This window comes from Mastacembelus armatus, chromosome 16, assembly GCF_900324485.2.
Source record: "Mastacembelus armatus chromosome 16, fMasArm1.2, whole genome shotgun sequence".
Taxonomy (NCBI): Eukaryota; Metazoa; Chordata; class Actinopteri; order Synbranchiformes; family Mastacembelidae; genus Mastacembelus; species Mastacembelus armatus.
Genome location: NC_046648.1, coordinates 11,241,641 through 11,256,403, shown reverse-complemented (window position 1 = coordinate 11,256,403; position 14,763 = coordinate 11,241,641). Strand labels below are relative to the sequence as shown.

The 14,763-nt window shown below is 38.4% G+C and overlaps 1 protein-coding gene across 3 annotated transcripts in view; it reads left to right on the top strand.

Annotated features, from left to right (window-relative positions):
- Nucleotides 1-14,763, top strand: part of cyb5r4 (cytochrome b5 reductase 4) — a 29,246-nt gene that overhangs the window by 2,129 nt on the left and 12,354 nt on the right. For 2 of the 3 annotated variants that reach the window (XR_004463257.1, XR_003294861.2), the window contains exons 3-15: nt 161-261; nt 848-932; nt 3,556-3,637; nt 3,743-3,800; nt 4,510-4,603; nt 4,990-5,022; nt 5,117-5,239; nt 5,554-5,694; nt 5,932-6,078; nt 8,418-8,568; nt 8,821-8,907; nt 9,652-9,813; nt 10,451-10,555. Coding sequence is in view for 1 of the 3 variants with exons in the window: in XM_026293775.2 (XP_026149560.1) it covers nt 161-261; nt 848-932; nt 3,556-3,637; nt 3,743-3,800; nt 4,510-4,603; nt 4,990-5,022; nt 5,117-5,239; nt 5,554-5,694; nt 5,932-6,078; nt 8,418-8,568; nt 8,821-8,907; nt 9,652-9,813; nt 10,451-10,505 (1,319 nt within the window). In the remaining 2 variants the exon portion in view is untranslated. Of the gene's footprint in view, nt 1-160; nt 262-847; nt 933-3,555; nt 3,638-3,742; nt 3,801-4,509; nt 4,604-4,989; nt 5,023-5,116; nt 5,240-5,553; nt 5,695-5,931; nt 6,079-8,417; nt 8,569-8,820; nt 8,908-9,651; nt 9,814-10,450; nt 11,396-14,763 lie in introns of those variants that run through there. The other variant, XM_026293775.2, reaches the window with a different exon arrangement.

Sequence of the window (14,763 nt, the reverse complement as noted above, 5' to 3'; positions counted from 1 at the left end):
TCTTTGTCCTTATGAATGAAATTAACGCTGCTCCATAGAGATTAAAGAGGGATTAAAGAGGTTTAATTTCAGACGTGTCAGTGTGCTGGAATCAGTTTCTGTCAGCAGAGGGCACTGAATGTGTATACGCACAAAGCTCTTTTTCTCTCTGTGCTTTCAGGTATGGTTTATAATGTGACCCCTTACATGGACTACCATCCTGGTGGAGAAGAGGAGCTGATGAAGGCAGCAGGGATAGATGGCACTGACCTGTTTGACCAGGTATGGAAGGTTAGGAAGGATGTAAAGCACTTTTCATGTTACTTTTCAAATCGTATTAAAATTGATTTTTTACAGTAATGGTAAAGAGTGCTTCAAGAGTTGGTACCATTTAAAGACAGTATACTTATGTGGGAGTTCTGACATTGGTCTGAGAAGTTTAATTTGGTACAAATCAAATTGTTCTCATTTAAGTCATGCTGAAGGTCACACTTTATTATTGGTAGCCATCCAAATTTCTTGAATTGTAAAATGTTTTTAATTTACTGCTAATTGTTGGCAGCTTTTGTGTGATTTGTTTTCTTCTAAAATAAACAGATTTAATGCTAAAGTGGGACAGAGTTTGTCATTTTTATGAAAATGTATTATTCTTACATGACATGCTTACTCTTTGACTCACTGGGGCCAAACTAAAGGATACCAGCCCAAACTGAATCTAATGTCTTGAAAAAGTAAAGCAGAAACATGTTGTGTGTTAGTGGCCTAGTGAGCACCGGAACAATTGTTACAGGTTATTAAGCTGATGGTTGTGGGTGGCTCGATGGATTTATATGTGATGCTATTGTAATATGTATGTGTTTGTGAACAGGTCCATCGTTGGGTGAACTATGAGTCCATGTTGAAAGAGTGCCTGGTGGGCAGGATGGCTACTAAAGCCACCACAGCTATTAAAGGTACACACAAAGCCAATAGTATTGTGCTCACATACTGACTCTATCTCTGTAGTTGATCTGCAGCTTTACCCAAGTGGTAACCAGCTTTTTTTTTGTACGTTGGCTGCCTTGGATCTTATGTGTCACCTAGTAACGTACAGTAAAGACTGTACTTTATCTGAGGTACAACAGCAGCTTTCCCACTAATGCAGTCATTGCAGATTATCTTTGTACATGACCTGCTCAAGTTTCTTACAGTCCCTCCCAGAAATTGTGCTCATACTTAAACTAGGTGTAAAACCAGTCCTGCCTCACAGAAGGACTGAGTGTTTTATGAAGCTTTGTGCACTAATTCAATTCAATTCAATTCAATTCAATTCAATTCAATTCAATTCAATTCAATTCAATTCAATTCAATTCAATTTTATTTGTATAGCGCCAAATCACAATACAAATCATCTCAAGGCACTTTACAAAAACTAAAACTAAAAACCCAACAATTCCCTTATGAGCAAGCACTTGGTGACAGTGGAGAGGAAAAACTCCCTTTGACGGAAGAAAAAACCTCCAGCAGAACCAGGCTCAGATTGGGCGGCCATCTGCCTCGACCGGTTGGGGTGAGTGGATAGAACAGAGAAAAAACAACAGCAACAATAAACAACAAATAGACACTGCAGGTTGGTGGGACCAGTAACTGCACATCAGCAATATACAGCTCCAGGACCAGGGACACCTGCAGAAGGAACAGAGAGAGAGGGAGAGAGCACAAACTAGGGGAGAGTGAGAGCACAAGGTTAGTGACATTCATTGGTGGAATATACATGTGAGGTGGGAGGAGAGGAGGGGGGGGTTAGGGTAGGGTAGGGTAGGGTAGGGTAGGGTAGGGTAGGGGAGCTCAGTGCACCGATGGTCCTCGGGCAGTCTAGGCCTATAGCAGCATAACTAAGGGATGGTTCAGGGTTGCCTGAAGCCAGCCCTAACTATATGCTTTGTCAAAGAGGAAGGTTTTAAGTCTAGCCTTAAAAGTACAGAGTGTCTGCCTCCTGAACCCAGACTGGGAGCTGGTTCCACAGGAGAGGAGCTTGATAACTAAAGGCTCTGCCTCCCATTCTGCTTTTGGAAACTCTGGGAACCACAAGTAGACCTGCATTCTGAGAGCGAAGTGGTCTATTGGGATAATATGGTACTATGAGGTCTTTAAGTTTGAAGGAGCTTGATCATGAAGGGATTTGTATGTGAGAAAAAAGATTTTAAATTCTATTCTGTATTTTACAGGGAGCCAATGAAGAGAAGCTAATATAGGAGAAATATAATCTCTCTTGCGATTTCCTGTCAGGACTCTGGCTGCGGCATTCTGGATTAACTGAAGGCTTTTTATGGAGATATTGGGACATCCAGATAGTAATGAGTTACAGTAATCTAGCCTTGAGGTAACAAATGCATGGACTAGTTCAGCATAGACTACCTCTTAGCAGGAGAGGAATGTCCTCAGTATCATCACTGTTTCACGAATCTTTGAGCTGGAGAGTTGAAATTATGGGAATGTGTTAGTTATTGGTATTAGACAATAAAAGATTTTGAAATGCAGATAATAGTGCCATTTCCTCATACTACTATTGTAGACTCAAAAATTTATATGAGATTGCTCACTAAATCACGTGCCTTTTAATCTTTAAATAATCAAAGGGATCTTTATCAGAAATGTTTACATGGTGTGTTTATGTAAGAAGATTTGAAAAAAAAGTTTGAAATATTGTTAGTAATTCTTTATTACAATGTAAACTCTCATCTATTTACACTGGCCTCTGTTCCAAAAATCTGTCAGCTGTGGAATAACACATACGATGAACTTCATGTTGATACTATATGCCATATGTATCAAAGACTGTAAGTAAACACTGGCAAGCTGTTGTGATACGTAATTTATCACTCTCACAAAGCTGCATTACCCCATTCCCTGCTGCAAGACGTTTGTTGAAGAATAGAGCATAAGGTCACTCACAGAAAGTGTTTAATTTTCTCTAAACTTTACATAATCTCAGTGTAACAGAATGTTTCTAAAATATTTGTTTTTACCCAGAATGCCTCTGTTTGACAAGGTGACAGATTCAATTCTCTTATTTTTGTTGTAATTACAGTAGTCACCGGTGTGTGTCACTGAGAGTATTTGGCTAGGTAATTTCCAATTCATAGATGCTTGATAAATATGAGCCACAAATGAAAGCTAAAATGTTATGTCCTAAACAGCAGACAATTCAAGTCTACAAATCAGAATTTCTTATGAACACTTGCACAACAAGCAGGGATTGTTTCAATGACTGCCTAGAAAATCCATCTAAAGAAGAATTGTATTGAATTGAATTGAATTGACCTCACTGTGTTTACTTTTGATAAGCCTCAGAGAGGTGGGAAAAGTTCAAAGTCAACATGACCTGTAGAGCCACAAATAGCCACATTTATGTAAATAAAGTGGAATTGTCCTTTAATGTACAGCCTAAAATTAGATTCAATCAAATTAAATTAGATTAAACATACAAAATAATTTAATGAAAAGTTACTATTGCCCTCAACTTGTATAATTAGAGTGTGTCAAACTCTTAAGTGACCTGTTAAATATTTTTTCTTTCTCATTTTTTTTAACTAGCTATGATCCCACCACCACCACCAGATGGCCTCACCCAGTCTACCTCAGTGGTTCCTCCTCAAAACAAAGATTCCCGGCCTCGGTACGAAAGACCGTACATTTGTAAAAACAAGTATGACACACACATATGACAATGTTGAACAAAATTGTGCATAAATAATAGTGTTATTATCTGTTGTTGGTATAGGTATGACTGGTTCCAAACTGATTTAAGCGTTCACCTGATGGTTTATACCAAAAGAAAGGTAATCACTCATATACTCAAAAACAAAATAGCTGTTACATCTGCTGGTATATGTTGGAATCAGCAGATGACATTTCCAGCTTTTTGCTGATACGATTGTTCAGATTGTGTGCTCAAAGACAGAGACTATATCTTCACATGCCACTCAGTCAGTCTTCATGTGTGTCCCCCTGCTGTGTCATGTGTGTGCAGACTAAATCACAAGTCAGGGTAACCTTAACCTTACCCTCCATATAAGGGTTGGTTGTGCTGCAGGGATGTTGATTGGGCTCCCCTAATAATTTTTTGTATTAGCTGTTATTTTCTTGTGCTTTCTTCCTGCTCCAAATAATGGTTTTAAAGCAAAACCACAAACAACAACAACAAAACTGCTACCATACTTCTGTCCTTTTTGGGAAATATATTCTTATATAACTTTTAAACTTAAACTTAAGTCCCTTATTAGTCCCACAATGGGGAAATTCTGTTATCACCCAAGTGCACACACACAGTAGTGAACAAACACACCGTGCACACACATCCGCAGCAGTTGGGGGTCCGGTGCCTTGCTCAAGGGTCTCACCTCAGTCATGGCATTGAGGGTGGACAGGACGCTGGCTATTCACTCTGCGCACCGACAATTCCTGCCGGACCTGCCCATATGTGGTAAATACAAAGAGGGTTCTGGATCAATGGTTGAAGGTGACATTCATACAATTTTTTTTTTTCAGATCCCCAGCTCAGGCTGTAGTGTTGTTGACCTTAAGGTGGGCATTTTACGACTTGAAGTACTACTGGGGAAAATGTCCTACTTGATACATATACGTGAGTACAAATATGGTTCTCCATATTTTACATTGTCGTCTTCTACAGCAATGTAAGTCAGGCACACTGAGGTGCAGCACATGTAGGGTACTCACTCTTTCTCTTTTCTTTTTTTGACATTGTTAATCAGCATTATATAAATAAAGTTTCTGTTGGTATTTCTTTGCTTGCTAGCACCAGTAAATCACAACTCCATTACAGAGTTGAGTGTCTGCTCTTCATATTTCACTGAAATATGGCTTCTTGCAAAATGCAGTTAGTCAAGGTACAGACACTGTTAGCACTAATTATCATTTGTGTTAATGTGTGTGTATAGCCTGGGGAGATTATGCTAATTTACACATGATTTTGGTCATAAAATCACTATTGTTTTCATGGTCATTCAGGTCTGGCTGGTGAAGTTGAGGGAAATGTTTCTGGTAGGACAACTGTTTTACTTGATTAAACAGAATCTGCAAAATCACCATCTAACACATCAGTGGCTTGTTCTTAAAATACTTTTTTTTTCAACAGTTCACACTGCTTTCTCAGTGGGAAAGATCCAGGTTAGCATTCGCAAGCAGGTTAAAGGAAAATGGGCAAGTTTTGGTGAACCACTGGAATTCCACAATACCTTTATACACCAAAAAGACAGAGGTGAGGTCTAAGATCAAAGAAATCACTCTACAGTATTTTTTCACCCATTTCCATTTGATTTAGGCTGTTATCTGAATGTTATGCACATATATTGTATTTCAAAAATTAGTTCTTAGTTGCTTAATATCAAAAGTATGAGATGGTTTCTGTTTGTGCATCCCACTGCTACTTCCATCTTTTCTTTATAATCTTTTATCACATAACACTGTTATTTGCTTACTTTTTAGGAATCCAAAGAAAATGTCAATAATGCACTTACATACTTACATCACTGATTTTTTTATTTATTTATTTTTTTTCTTTACTTTAAACAGTTGCCCACTATCGGGATTGTGTGCTGTTGTCTAAGATTGTCGTGAACCATAACACCCTTGTATTCAGACTACAACCCCCACATGGGACTGTCATGCAGATGCCTGTTGGAAAACATGTCTACCTCAAAGCCCACGTTCAAGGTAAACAACCAAGTAGGTGGGCTACACTGTACCCAGTACAATAAAGCAAGATGGGGGAATCTATGATCCTGCCAGGGGTGACTTGAGGATTTACAGTTTTTCAAGGAATACAGTCTACAAAAAAAGATTCCACTATAGTTGACCTTGTGACTGAAGCACTGAAGGAGCATAGTGGACTGAACTGAAGACCTTGTACAATTATTACATTTGTTTATGATGCTTTTGGTCGATTTCCAGACACAGAGATAGTGAGGCCATACACTCCAGTAGATCAGACTCTGGCTGCAGCCTCCCACCACTCCTCACAGGAATCAGACCTCTACCTCATGATCAAGGTCTACCCTGATGGAATATTTACCCAATATCTCAACAACCTGCAGACTGGTAAGTCACAGCCAAGCTGTGTCATAAGGCTTTGTATTTGTGTGTCATCTGCAGAAAGAAGAGAGAAAATAATATGGAAGAGGAAGTCTGAGGGTGAGATGTACATATATGAAAGTGCATGGTAGCACTGGCCATACATATGTTTGCCCATTCATTCATGTCCATTTATTTTTATAACTTCTCATGCTAACATAAGTTATTTTTATATAACCTACATATTTTTATTTTTAATGCAATAAAAAGCTTTAAATTAACTTCAGAAATTAAGTATAAAATTAAATGTAAAGATTAAAGACATGCTGAATGCCCCAATTGTGATAATTGTACTGATCCCCAATAATAATAATTATTATTATAATATAATAATAATAATAATTATTATTATTATTAGTAGTATTATTATTATTATTAAGTAATTAATAACAATAACAGATTCAATCCAATTGCCTGTTCAATCCAATTTATTATTTAGGTACACACCCAGGTTTTTATATGTCTTCTTTAGTTGTGATGTTGAGGGAGGCCACCGGCCATTAGGCCCTCTGGGGTGTCTAGTGTGTGGAACTGTACTACAGTGCCAGTACTTTCTGTACTTATTTACTGTAAAATGTCTATTCTGTGTTGGGTTTTATCATTTGTCCTGCTCTTATTAAGAATCTGTTTCAAGTTATCTTTTTAAACTCACATATTAAGTGAACTGATTTTGTGGAATTTAAACACATGGACAAAATTGCTGCAACTGTAGGCACAGGAACATTAAGCTGCTTGGAGATGGTCATATAGCCTTTACCGTAAACATGCTTGTCTATAATTTTCTTTTTAATCTCCTGAGACAACTCTCTCCTTAGCTTTCTGTGCTCCATGTTCAGTGTGGTACACACCATGATACCAAACAACAAAGTGACTACTTCTCATCCAATTGTTTTACATAAAGGATGAATGATGGTTCTGGCATGCATAATTTTCCTTTTTAATATTAATATAATTTGCTTCTGCAAATGCTTTTTAGTGGCAGAAAATCATTTATATTGTATCCTTAGCATCTCTACTAAAATTACTTGGCTAGTCTTCCCTAAAAACTTTTTGCCGTACACAGCAGAAGGCAGCCGAGCTCTGTTGCTGTGCTGTTCATGGAGCAGAAACCCTAAGAAATGACACACAAAATGCTGAATAAATTTGGCAATGAGGGACTACCTGGTGTGTCTGTTAGTGCACTATGGTCCAATGATTTTGACAACGGAATGGATATATCATCTTGCCAAGTCTGGCTACCATTGTTTAAGGGGACTGTGTAGCGTTGATTCGAATGTGTAAATATCATTGGCATCAATAGTAGGGAGCCTTAATTGTTTAACTAAGCCTCCTGAAATTATCCAGACAAAAGGTCATGTATTCTTCCAAGGTGGACATGACATGCTTTTACGGTTGGAAAACCTGTTTTATATTGTTATTTTCAGAGATGCCTGCTACAGCATTTTTATTTCAGATATTACAGAGGTTACCTTACTATGTTTGGTATGATTGTTTGGGTTATCACGTAAAAAAGTGATATTTAAACAAATTAGAACCTCCAGTTTTCATTAGTGACAAGAATCACAGTTCATTATTATTACAAATACTTATTTCTCCTCTATCCACTCACCTCAACCGGTCGAGGCAGGTGACCGCCCAAACTGAGCCCAGTTCTGCTGGAGGTTTTTTTCTTCTGTTAAAGGGCGTTTTTCCTCTCCACTGTCATCTAGTACTTGCTCATAAAGGATTTGTTTGGTTTTTTGTTTTTGTTTTTGTTAAGTGCCTTGTGATGATTGTAATCTTTTATTGGGCGCTGTGCAAATAGAAATTGAATTAATTCTTTGTATTTTTGTGTAGGTTTGACAAAATACTGTAAAACATGGTCTTACACAGTTGCTGTTTGTTATCATGTGAACGGAAAGGGCCAGGTTTTTCTGTTATTCTTGCAACTGGCTTTATTGTTCCTTGGTCTCCTTGTTACTTCTTGCTGAAGGACAGCTGACAGCTGATGAATGCACTTGCTGTTAGTTACACAGGACAGGCTACCCACAGTGTAAAATATTAAATTTAACCATACCAGCAGCTGTTTTCAAGCATTTTCAGAACCCAGCATTATATGAAATCTGTTGTGAAATCCATTGAAATCCATTATTCCCTGGTTGCGTTCCCTGCTGTTCCTTCACACCTCTACCAGGAGCTGTTGTGGGCCTGTTTTTGAGCTCTCAATGTGGTTATGATATAATTTCTAAACTGTGTGTTCTGTAACTCACTATAATTGTCTATGTATACCCTTAAATAAAAAAAAAAAAAACTGTTCCTCTCTATAGGTGACCGTATATCTGTTAGTGGTCCAGAGGGTTCTTTTAGCATCCGCCTTCTTCGTGATGTTACATACCTCTACCTATTGGCAGCAGGCACAGGATTCACACCCATGGCCCGGGTGATCCGACTGGCCACGCAGGACATAGACACCATCAGGTGGGAAACATCATAAGACTGTTATTCTTAGTAATAGTAGTAGTAGTAATGGCATGAGTTGTTAAAGTTATTTAAAAACAATTAATACAAGGTATAATTACAGCACACTAATGAAACGCAGTCCTGAAGGTGTATTTCTCTGTCTGGTAATAAGTATGAGAAAACAAGCGTAGTGTGTTCCATTTTATTGTTTGTCACTAACCGTTAATCCAAGGCTTCTGCTGATAATACACTAAATGTTTGTGTCCTCAGAAAAACAAAGCTGTTGTTTTTTAACCGGCGGGAGGAGGACATTCTGTGGCGCCCTGAACTGGATGAACTAGCTGCTAATAATGAGAGGTACTGCGGCTGTATGTTTGTGTTTACTGTTTCTCCCTGTCACAAACTGCAAATGTTACTTATATTATAAGTCTTCCATTAGATTGTGAAATTTAAATGCTTACTTTGTCAGTGCACCAAAAGTGACATGATTACAACATCATGACGTAGCATCCAATTTTTCACATATATCCTGGTCAGAATTTGCAATATGTGAATGTATGTAGCATATTTTCTTATTTCTCATGACAATATGAGCTGTGTGTGTAACGGAGTGAAATGTGACACTCTAAGGCACATCTGCTTTTAGGGTTGACACATCCACATCTGTAATAGTAGAAATGTACAAATTTTAGAAATTCGTCTGCTACATCTGGACCTCAGTGATCACGTATATTTGACATCGTGTTGTGACTAATTGAGACAGCTGACTAGCTTAACGTACAGTACTTTAGGGCTGTACATGTTTTCACTACTCGACATGCTGCCAGTTTGCTGCTAGCTAACTTGTTTGTTGATTGTCACTCGGAAAAAGGTCCAATACTAACAAGCTGAAAGGGAGCATGTTGCCACTTATCATAGCAGAGTCATGAATACTTCAGTCAAAAAATCAATTCCCCTCCTGTTTTTGTATACTGGGACTTGTATACTGGTCCTAATAAATGGCTTTGGTGAACTATAACAGTAGCTCAACTTAACTGTGCATTGTAAACAAGCTGTCTGTGTACATCTTTAAAGTGTGTGTGTGTGTATGTTGCATGTCAGATTTCAGGTGGAGTACGTCCTCTCTGAGCCGTGTGAAAGCTGGGCTGGTAGGAAGGGTCAAGTGGATGAGTTAATGCTCCAGGATTTCATCAACAAGCCAGATGGATCCAAATGTTATGTATGTGTTTGTGGCCCCACTGCTTTCACAGAGCTAACAATAAGGTGTGTACTATAACCTTTGCTGTACTGTCCTTGTGCTCTGAGGAAAAAAAAAATCACATCCTTTTTTAATCATGTGTAGTATTCTCACTTTGTTGGTTTCTCTTCCAAATGATTTCAGCTAACCTTAAGTTTGTTTACAACCTATCTGATTATCTAACTGTTTCTGTTTCCACATCGCCGCAATTTTACTTGGCTTGTACATATAAGCCAGAATCATCATTGTTATTTTTACAAACTTTGAAAATTGATCCTTCATTGCAAACATCAGAAGAAGCCAGCAAAGAAGTGATCCAAGGTTGTAGTCACAGGATTACACAGATTTTTCAGGTGCCTGAGTGTTGCTATTCTGATATTCTGTCATCCCATTTCTGCTCTAATGTGTTTTTTAATTAGTGGCAGTTGAAAATCTCATATGATTCATTTAGTATCTCATGCTGTGACGCACGAGATTCATTTCACCATGCACTGATGAGAATAGTGAACCACTGTATGTCCACATGAGAAGTTATTACGAAGATGAAGCATGGAGATGATAATGTATGGAAAAACAATAAGTAATTACTGATTTGTCGTCCAGACGTGTATCATTATTTATAATAGTAAACGCTGTAGACCTTCTTTCATTTTCATGTTTCAGGCTCCTGAAGCAGCAGGGTTTTAGTGAAGAGGAGCTCCATGTCTTCCAGGGCTGATGAGTTCTGCCTTGATCCAGCTCCACCCTGCAAGGACACTGCACTTATGAGTGAGTGAGAGAGAGAGAGAGAAAGTCAATATTAATTTATAATGCTGTGTTTGTGAGAAATGAAAGGAACATTGCATTTCTGTGTACCAAGAACCTGATACCGACAACAGATAAACAACATGCTCCAGTTGGGCTGTAATAAAAGTCAAGGCAGCGAGGTGCTTAGTGGTTGGGGTTCATGAGAAATGCTGAAAGGTGTGTAAAATAAAAGGAGTAAAATATACTGAGGCAAAGTGAAATTAATGAGATTTTGTAAATTGATGAAGTATAGGCAATATAAATAGAGAATGAATATGAGCCTTGAACTGTATTGCAGACACATGTGGCTCTCAGTGTTTCTGTTACATGAATGCAGTAATACAACACCTCTGGCCAGTGCGATGAAACAAAATGCATTATGGTTATCTTAATCTCCAAATGTTAGTCTCCTGTTCATCAAGAGTGGGGTGATTTTCACTGTTGCTTCTCAATTTTAATTTTACCTTTTTAGAAGGCTTTTTGCTGCCACTGAAACTTTTCACTTTGCAGTAGAACTTTTGTAATCCATTTTTGACAACACACTATTTAAGGAGGAAGACAAAATTGCAAATAATTCTAAGGTGATTAAATTATTAAATTGAATGAGCATGGCAGACATCTCAACCTAGTCAAAGTTGACCAGCCACAGCTTTGTGTTCTGCAGTTTTACCCCACATGCAGCATGTGTGTTTCCCCAGTTCCTCCCTTCTTCTATCATATGTGGGTTGACTAAGACTCAAGATGGAAGTGAGTGAAATATGGATACAATTAAAGGATTTGGGATTTACCCACTGTAATAAACAAGCCTGTTGACAACCTGGACTTTGGATCAGGCTGCTCATTAGCTCTCATGAGAGCAATGTATTTCCAACTGCAGGCAGCCTTCACAGCTAATACAGTAAATGTCCTCCCATCAGCCTATCACACAGACGTATCATAGCATGTCCAACAGCCTGTCCCATGAATTTGATGTGATGAGGGTTGGCATGCCCATTGTCCTGTCAAGAAAGCTTCTCATATGCACTCTGCCAGCTAGGTCTTTCTCTCACATTCTTGCTTCATTATTGGCAGATGAGACGGCATTCACAGGAGTGAGTGGGAAGCTCCCTAATAATAAAGCAGTACTTGAAGGTCAGTCCTTTAAGATAGACTATGTAGAAGTCTTTTTAGCTGTCTCTTCCTCAAAAGGACTGTGGCAAACACAGGCTCCTTAGTTTCTAAGGCATCATCTCTGCAGGTCTGATGTTCCACTGTTAGACTCAGGGCCAATTAGTTTAGTACATGGGCTTGCATTTAATGTTGACCATGAAGAGAAGCAAGACATATTAACTCATATGAAAATGTTTGTTTTTTTAAAATTTGTTTTTATTTTTTTCACTGCTTAAAAACAAAGCTGGGTCAGCTGGCACAATATTAGACACCAGAGGCTCAGAGTAATCAGGATCAACCTCTGTGGTTGACTATTTATTAGAACTAGTGTAATTTATGTATTTAAGGTGCTACATGCTGTATCTCCACTGTTACTTTAACTTGATTGTGGTTATTTCATATATGGTTTCACACAACTGCTTACGAGCGCTATACTGGTATACAGTATATCAATGCATAGGACATGTATTGGCCTCTTAATATTCTGCCAGTCACTACACTGCCTCTGTAAGAAAGAGCCTTTCATGGCACACCGTTCTTGAAGCTTCAACTTTCAAAATCCTGTGTAAGCAAAACTCCAGTACTTACTGCCATCTCAAGAATCAATTACCTATGGCATAGAAATTTTCAATAAAGATGCACTTCCTTCTGTGAGTTGTCTCCTATTTTCACTTTAACAGGAAACAGAGTTAAAAATAGTTTAAAAAAGTGGGGGTTAAAAAGGGTTAGGAGTTAAAAAATAGTTTAAAAGTTAAAACAGAGGCTCATAGCTTCCCTATATGACCTGTCTCGTTCATGAACTGAACAGTCTAGAAAAGGAAATTGTTCATTTTCTTTAGTTTGAGTCGTACTGTTCAGCTGCAGAATACGAAGGTGAATATGCCTGCAGTGGCAATCTGTTCCCCACCTCACCCCCAATGTCACCTGGGATTTGCTTCAGCCCACCGCAACCCTTGGACTAACCAGTTTAGAAAATGGATGGATGACTGTAGTGTAGAATGCATGCTGCTTCTGTAATTACATGACAAAGAAGAATTAGCAATCACCTTTCCATAAAAGCTTTTCATATATTTCAAAACAGGAACTTTGTTTGTTGTGTCTGCACATCATTACTTTAGCGGCTGCCTCTCAAGACCTTGTAAAGATTTAGTTCATTTAAAAACTGCATAAAACCTTGCTGATAAAGGCACTGTGGTAAAAATTTATATGATGCTTTGATAAAGGCATTTATAAAGTCACTTAAAAATGAGAGTGCAGAGAGTGTAAAATAAGACCCAGACACAGATGCTGAGAAAACATTTAAACAAATTTCTAGTTGAACAACAAAGTCTTGAATGAAGGCAAGCAGACCATGGACAGGGAACAGAATAATTATACACTATATGTCAAATGTTTGGACACATTTTGTCATTCAGTTCAATAGGAAAGTATCTTGAACCTTAAACTGGTGATGTACACACTGTTATTGTAAGTGTAGACACTTTCTTATGGATAATAGCATCTTAGCCTCAAACAATGGACTTGACTCTATACTTGTCCTCTTAGATCTTAGTGCTGCACTTGACACTATAGACCACAGCATCTTATTTATTACTGGAGCATGTGATTGGGATTAAAGGAACAGTATTAAAGTGGTTTAGATCTTTTTTTTAAATTTTTTTTAGACAGAATAGATTTATTTATGTTCATAATGAACTTTCCATGCACACAAAAGTTACTTATGGAGTTCCACAAGGTACTTTGCTAGGACTGATTCTCTTCACCTTTTACATGCTTTCCGATTATAACTTCCCTGTATCCATCTATGAAACCTGAATGCAGGAAACAAACCCAAAAAGAGAAAACAGAAGTTATAGTATTTGGGCTTAAAAACCTCAGAAATAGCTTATTTAACAGTATAGCTACTTTAGTATAGCTTTGGCCTCCAGTACTACTAAAACATGCTGCAGCCAGAGTTCTGACAGAAACTAGCAAGAGAGATCATATTTCTCCTATATTAGCTTCTCTTCATTGGCTCCCTGTAAAATCCTGAATAAAATTTTAAATCCTTGTCTTCACATACAAATCCCTTCATGATCAAGCTCCTTCATACCTTAAAAACCTCATAGTACCATATCATCCCAGTAGAGCACTTTGCTCTCAGAGTTGCAGGTCTACTTGTGGTTCCCAGAGTTTCCAAAAATAGAATGGTAGGCAGAGCCTTCAGCTATCAAGCTCCTCTCCTGTGGAACCAGCTCCCAGCCTGGGTTCAGGAGGCAGACACCGTCTATACTTTTAAGGTTAGACTTAAAATTTTCCTTTTTGACAAAGCTTATAGTTAGAGCTGGCTCAGCTGACCCTGAACCATCCCTTAGTTATGCTGCTATAGGGCTAGACTGCCTGAGGACTTCCCATCATATACTGAGCTCCTCTCCTCCTCTCTCCTCTCCTGTCTTCTCCTCTCCTCTTCTGTCCTGTCCTCTCCTCTCCTTCCATCTCCTCTACTCTCATCCCCTCTCCTGTCCTTACCTCACCTCTTAGATCAGAAATAAAAGACAAAAGTACGTATGCAAAAATCAAAACAGCAACTAGTAAAAAATGAACTTAAAAGGAAATTAAAGGAAAATGAGCGCAGATAAAATACTTTACATAAAACACTTTCAGTTGTCATATGCCAAGCTAAAAAAAAGGTTTTAGCTTGGACTCAAACATTGCTAGAGATGAGGCTTGTCTAACATCATCAGGAAGACTATTCCAGATTTTAGCTGCATAAAACTGAAATGCTACTTCTATATGTTTAGTCTTTACTGTTACCCACTAACACAAGTGGTAGCCCAACTGTTTGCTAGGGTTAGGCAGGCAGTGGTAATGGATAAGATTAGGATAAGTCTCCAGAAAATAAAAGTCGATGTAATGTCCGCACAAGAAATGGAAACAAGTTTTGGTTTGGGTGTGTGTGCGCGCGTACGCGCCTCCAGGCTCCACGCGAACGTGTGCCTTTCCACACTGAGGTGATTCCGAGGCATCAGAGCAGACAGTGCAGCTCAGTCTGCGTCAGAGCG